The sequence below is a fragment of the Styela clava genome, chromosome 7 (assembly GCF_964204865.1).
Source record: "Styela clava chromosome 7, kaStyClav1.hap1.2, whole genome shotgun sequence".
In the NCBI taxonomy this organism is placed as follows: domain Eukaryota; kingdom Metazoa; phylum Chordata; class Ascidiacea; order Stolidobranchia; family Styelidae; genus Styela; species Styela clava.
The window spans coordinates 15,607,829-15,614,804 of record NC_135256.1 but is presented as its reverse complement, the minus strand read 5'-3'; the positions used below and the strand labels follow the sequence as shown (position 1 = coordinate 15,614,804).

The window sequence follows — 6,976 nt, the reverse complement described above, 5'->3', positions numbered from 1 at the left end:
TCCAAGTTTCAAACTCGAGAATCGATTCCGGTGCATCGGAATCGATTCTAGTCGATTCCGCGAAGAATCGATTCTGTAATCGAATCCGGACTCGATTCCGCCATCCCTACTTACTACTCGAAACAAAGCAAAACCGAAACTATAGTTATCTCGGTGTAAATGCAACCTCACTTTTCTTATCGCTGCGCTATTACAATATTTCTGAACAATTCCCAACATTGCAACTAATATGTTGCACTCGTCCTTGTACAATCATGAAATTCTTTGTTTTCTTGTTGCGACAATACCTTTGTTTTCGCGTGATGTATTCTAGGTCATGTAAGCTGTTTTAACGGTTGAATCATTCTTGCATTTATCATCCACATACATCTTTTACTATGCCCTGTAGCGTATATGTCAGGTGCTTTATGTGGATTAGATCTACAATTTTCCATCATTAAAATATGCCGAAATAGTGCAAAATTGTTGCCATATATATTCACCTTGAACACCAGAGTTCCAGAAATATGTAACTATACCCGACATGCAAAGTCCTTAAATTTTCAATTTCAGTTTAGATACTGAATCACTCGCAGATATCCTTCTTCTAGACTAGAGCTTGTCTATATTTGCTGTCAGCTTTAAATTTTCGCACAATGAGATAATATATCTCAAAGTTTTATTGTACTCATTTAAGACGTCTACTATGCTTTGTGGAAAAATTGATACTATCAATACTCTGATAATATTGTCTATTGAAAGTGAACATTTTTGTAAAATTAGGTGAAAAGGTTTCGGTGATTTCATGGAAAACGACCCTTAAAATTTTATCCAGTTCAGACAGAAGCTGCTAATTAGCAATAGAACAGAGAGCTGGTTGCATTAATAACGTTTACTGCTCAAATATAGGGAAATCTAAAAGAGTTAGTTCTTCCCGAGCCTTATAGGCTGGGATTTTCCCTTTTCCCGTAGCCTGATTACGTGCCAATACATATCCATCGTTTACCGAATCACGATAAAACATCGACACTTTCACCGTGTCACCTTTTTGCAACTCAAGTTCCTCGGATTTAATAGGGTGATGGTCAGCAGTGGCTCTCCATGGAGCGAAAAGAATGTTCTTCAGTCGATGACCGGTATCTAATGACTGAATTTGAGTCGCTGCATCAACACGATTTGCTGACATCACTTCATATGCAGCGCGACACACCTAGAAATATACACAAAATAATGTTGGTGGAAGTATCTCTATGGAATTTTCTGTTATATATATTTCAAATATTCAACATCAAGCATTTTAACTAATTCGTTAATTGTGATAGTGGTCGAGATAGATATATATTCTGTCTTACTTACATTTGAAGATAAGGTGCAAACAATATAATCACATCTTGACAGAAATAATATGTCAAATATTATTCCTTCCAGTCCATCTTCACCATAACGAATATGCTTTGTTATTTTTTTCGCAACGTGATTGCTGACGAGGAACTTATAGTCGGGATATCTTAAACAAATAGCAATATTAGTATTTCTATGCTTTCTATGTGAGAGAAGTACATATATGATATATGCATATTTCACATGTACAGGTCACTGATACGAGCAGGTTAGTGATTCTACAACATCTAAAGCATTTGGGCAAATTCAAAAGTGAACAACAAACACGATTCGTCCCAAATTGACTTCCGCATGGTGACTATGGAGGAAAAATTCGTTATATCCTATTTTACAATTGCAACATTTTTATTGCTCATTTTAAGGGTGGTTTCGCGAGTTGACGCCTTAAACTGATTTATATGTTTCAAACAATCACTAATTCAAAATATTTTACACTGTTACCCAAAAGTACCGGTAGAAATATCAAGCCTTGCCTATCACAGCTATTTTTGGACTAATTTTTTATTACTGTCATTAACTATATGAGCAGACAGTATAATCATTGAGTTTCATTATCTTTGTACACACGTACATTTGCACTCAGGACAATTGCACATGCATACTTTTGCACCAACGGACATTTGCACCCATGAACAATTGCACCGGTCGATGCACCCATGAACATTTGTACCCATGGATATTTGCACCCACGTACATTTGCATTCACAGACAGTTCAGCCCACAGAAATTTGCACCCACGGTCATTTGCACCCGCGTACATTTGCACCCGCGCTTATTTGCACCCACGTACATTTGCACCCACGTACCTTTGCACCCAGTGGTGGAATTCAAATTTTTTGTCAGCCGGTTTCTTCATAAAAGTCATATTTTTCAGCCGGTTCTTTTACAAACAGAACATTGACAGTAACAAGTAATGCTGACCGGTTCGCTGATCTAATAAATTTCCGTGAGACGGTTTTATAGAACCGGTGCGAACCGGCTGAATCCCACCACTGTTTGAACTCATGAACATATACAGCCATGGATATTCGCATCTATGGACATTTAGAATTTTGCACCCGTAAACATTTACACTCGTTGATACTAGTTTTTGAAGTAAAAGCGGTTCTATTGACATTTGTGCCGAGATAGGGAGATTCTAATGTTATATTTTGTAATGAAGACGAACTCACTGCAAACCCGAACGCGATTAATTTGGATTTCCACCCATTATTAACTCTGATCGAGGAAAACAACGCGCATCGGTATAGACACCATTATGGCGCAATAACACAAAAGAGAGGGAAAGTGCTGTAAACCACTTGTTCCATATAAATCCTGCTTTCTTGGACAACTCGAAGTCGTTTCTCGCTCTCTGTTTTTCTCTTATCTATTCTTCTTCCTCGAGGCTCCTCTATCTTGTCTTGTACAATTGGTATAACACTGACTTGATTAATTTATGTACGACCAGTTTTCTTCGCCATCGTCTTCTAACCACCGTACAATTCGACATACATTTGCCGTTTTTCGTCGAAAAGAAAAAGATCGATAATAGTGGGATAGGTATAGACAGTAATAGTATTGACAGTAAAAACGTAGCGACCCCCAACACAAACTTAAAATTTGCTACTTAAAATTTGTAATCCGTCTTCATTTCGCATATATATATTTATACTTGGTTTTTAAAGTTTGTCTGAAACACGATTATTCGTTCATGAGGCGAATGCATATGCGTGGAAATGTCAGGTATATAGGTGCGGGTGCAAATTTCTGTGGGTGCAAATGTCTAGGTTGCAAATGTACAAGGCGGCAAATGTCCGTGGGTGCAAATGTTCGTGGGTGCAAATGTTTGTGGGTGCAAATGTACATGGGTGCAAATGTTCATGAATGCAAATTTCCGCGGGTGCAAATGTACTGGGGGCAAATGTTTGTGGGCGCAACTATACATGGGTGCTAATGTTCGCGGGTGCAATCTATATGCGGGTGGTAAAATCTACGAGCGAGTGCAAATGTCCATGGGTGAAAAACTATGCAGGTGCAAATGTCCTGGGTGCAGTTTATGGATGCTAATGTGCGTGGGTGCAAATGTGCTGTCACGTAATCATTAAGTCATTTGATTTGTTCTGAAATTTCCAAAACACAACCAAAATCTAACAAATACAATGCGAAAACGAGCTAATGTTTACAACCATGCCAGAAAATCAGTCTGTGCGACTGCTGAAACGCCCACTGTTACATCGCTTTTCCGGCGTGAAAAAAAAGAGTTTCTAAGAAATGCTAGAGATTTTCTTGCTTAGTTGGTTGAGCTTGGCATGCCATTCCAACTTTGTGTACAGCGCTTGTCAAATTTATCTTTAATTAGCATCGAAAAGAAATTCCTGACGAGCGAGTTGAAAGAGGCTGTTGTTCAGACATTTGTTGCTGGCAAAGTAGCGATTAGACGCAGAAATAAGTGACTTGCTTTTTTTTAATAAATGAGTTCGATCTTATACATTTGAGTTTGTTGCTTTGTTTGATTATTTATTTAATAAAACAAACGTTTCTATCTTACTTGACCTCTAATTCATTTATTCTCATGTATAACGACAATCTGTATCATGTATATCTATAATCTGTTTATCCCCCGAATTACTTTTGAAATTAGGAATAAGGGGCATCATTATTAGAAACTCGCCCCGGGCAGCAGAAAAGTTTGGCACGCCCCTGATTACATAGAGCGCTTCACTTACCTCATTGTCAATTCTGGCAAAACGTATTCATCTTCTGTAGCTAGAAATACTTTTGGTTGAATATGTTTGTTGGTTTTCCTCAAATTGTTGAAATATTGATCAGCATAGAACATGTATTCATCAACCTCATGAAATCCTCCAGAAGCTTTCAACTTATCTCCCCTGCGAATTTGTATCCTGTGAAATTTTTTGAGCTTCATAACTTTGATACATTATATGTGTAGGCCTAGTCAGCGTGTAGTGTGCAAATGATTTCTCCTTTACGTATTTTACCCAATGACCACATTACACTAAATACTTATGAATTTAAGCACTCCCAAATTTTTATCTATCATGTTATCTGGCCGCAGACTTAAATATAGTATAAGCGACGATGTGATATCGCCAGTCTCAACTAATTTTAATTTAGGGAATGTGTTCGTTCGGTGACCTTACATTTGCACCCACGTACATTTGGACCCATACATTTGCACCGATATATCCGCGGGTTCAGTCTATATGCGAGTGCTAAAATCCATGGGTTAGGGTTAGTATGGGTCCAAATATCCGTGAAAATTTTTTCCATAGGTGCAAAAGTATGCAGGTGCAATTGTCGTGGGTTCAAATAAGGAGTGCAAATGTAATAAAACCGTTCGTTTAGCCCTGCCATCGACTGTTAATATTAATTGAACACAAATCAGTCTAATAATGGGGTGTGTCCAAAATGTCGTATCTCACGTGTCCCACTTGCCCCACGTGTCTTACTTGTCCCACGTGTTCACTTGTCCGACGTGTCCCACGTGCCCCACGTGTCTCACTTGTCCCACGTGTCCCACTTGTACCACGTGTCCCACTTGTACCACATGTCCCACTTATCCCACTTGTCCCACGTGTCCAACTTGTCCTTACCCTCGTGGATTAGTTGGACACGTGGTACAAGTGGGACACGACATATTGGAGACACCCTAATAAAGGGAATTTAGGATATTCACTACGATTATCTGACTCAACTAAGGCATACCCAACAACAGGGCCTGTGAATTCTATACGCGTTATTGTGTTGTTAAGCTCTTCTTCCATCCATGGTTGAAGTTTCATTGCATATTTTATCAATTGCCCGATCCACCAAAGAAATGGTTCCGCATGGTATTTTTGCAAAGTAGGTGCTAACTGACGTGGAATAGACCAACCTATCCATTCTTTATATGCGTTTGAGTCTGTTTTGATGATTGTTGCATTTTCAGTATCTACGACAGAAATCACATGTACATGAGTTGAACTATTTAAGCAGCATAATAGAAATTGAATATTTTGACTGATTCGAACATAAGTATAAAATGTCAGTGGATAATTTAGTATAGTTATTCGGCTAAATATTGCCGATCAAAATGAACATGCTAAGGTAAGTTTTAATGCAATAATAAATGTGGATCTAGGAAATATTGAGTAAATTTCATATTTTAAGAGAAATAAAAGACTAACCTTCTGCGGTATCATATGATTCAGTAGATGACCGTGTCGAGCAGTTGTTCAACGGAACAAATGCATATTCTCGACCATGTTTAGCATATTTCCATCCTTTACTAATATAAATCAGGGTTCGTTGACTCCTAAGAGCCCTCATAATGCAGCTGATGAGTGAGTGAGTCTCACAGCCAAATCCACAGTCTTTTTTGGTATTTATTTTACAAATCAGTAGCCGAGTGTTCATGCAGTCCCTGGGATTCTAAAAAAGGGTTAATTGTTACTATCAGTAATATTATTGAGATATGAGATTATATCCTCTCTCTGCAAGTACCAATTTTTCCTATTTGTTTAAAGCAGACGTCCGTATTCCTTGCAGACAATACATCCGAAGTTATAGGATTTACCACAAAATTTGTTATGTCTTTCGACTATGAGAATCAATTATTGAATAGTCAGCCATCAGCGATATTTTCATATCAAGTACCGTAAGTGCATTTTGGAACATAGAGACTAAAGGTAAATTTATTCTTTATTCGAAGTGACAAATAAAATAACTCTGACTCTGACTCTTATTAACAAAATATTTGAAGTAATATTGTCAGCAGCCCCGAAATATTTAACTATGACTAAAATTTCATTAAATGTCCAACAAATAAAAAAAAAATTAAGCTCTCACGTGTAAATTATTCCTACAATACATGTTCATCACGAACTGTATATTATGATAAATTCAGATTTGCTAGTAAAAGAGTATCCCATTGGTCATTGTTATTTCTGTAACCAGATACTTGGATTATTTTGTTACCTTGATTTTTTTGCCACAGTTTGGTGTTATCTTTAATAAATTCTAAGCTCTAAGAAATTCAAATGATTGCACAAGGCCAATTGCTAAATATAACCCCTCCATACTTGACTAAAGTTTAACATCGCTGTTTACATCGCTTTTTAGAAATCTACACATTAAGAAACAATAAACGTGATTATACTTTCTTTTAGTGTAGGTTACCCACACACACAATCTCCTAAAACTACCTGAAGTTGTTGGATTTTCATCATCACTTTTGAGGAAAGATCATCTAGTATTCTCTTCCTTTCTATTTCAGATGCCTCCATTAAGTTTTTTATCATACCAAGAAGAAGCCTTGCAAATAAAAAAGTTCTAAATTAGGAAATAAATGAACGCTATTCATTGTTTGTTGTAAATCCAAAACGAAATGTTTGGATTGGTCTTGCCGAACGTTAAAGCTACATTACAATAGTATTTTTAAAATATCCTTGATAAATTAATCACAATGTGAAATTTACTTACAATGTTTCAAACATTTGCAGAGGGAATTACTGTAATCCTGAAGAATGTATATTTTGTACATACCAAAATTTGTTACCGATTATTTTCAGTTCGGTTTCTACTAATCCGATCTCCCGAAATACAGTCATGGTTT

The 6,976-nt window shown here is 37.0% G+C and overlaps 1 protein-coding gene across 1 annotated transcript; it reads right to left on the bottom strand.

The window, feature by feature from the left end:
• Window positions 1-600: 600 nt before the first annotated feature.
• LOC120328562 (alpha-(1,6)-fucosyltransferase-like) lies at window positions 601-6,670 on the bottom strand. The gene is made up of 6 exons (XM_039395087.2): window positions 6,567-6,670; window positions 5,550-5,793; window positions 5,089-5,314; window positions 4,089-4,265; window positions 1,336-1,486; window positions 601-1,189 (listed from the first exon to the last, which is right to left on the bottom strand). Exons 1-6 carry the CDS (start codon window positions 6,660-6,662, stop codon window positions 872-874), a joined length of 1,212 nt encoding a protein of 403 aa, XP_039251021.2. The 5' UTR covers window positions 6,663-6,670; the 3' UTR covers window positions 601-871.
• Window positions 6,671-6,976: the final 306 nt, after the last annotated feature.

What these genes read in the sequence shown, in the direction of transcription:
- LOC120328562 (XM_039395087.2), bottom strand. Translation starts at nt 6,662, where the DNA reads ATGATAAAAAACTTAATGGAGGCATCTGAAATAGAAAGGAAGAGAATA. An exon ending in ATCATATGATACCGCAGAAG is followed by an intron (nt 5,315 to 5,549) that starts GTTAGTCTTTTA and finishes TTTCTGTCGTAG; the next exon opens with ATACTGAAAATGCAACAATC. An exon ending in TTCACAGGCCCTGTTGTTGG is followed by an intron (nt 4,266 to 5,088) that starts GTATGCCTTAGT and finishes AAAATTTCACAG; the next exon opens with GATACAAATTCGCAGGGGAG.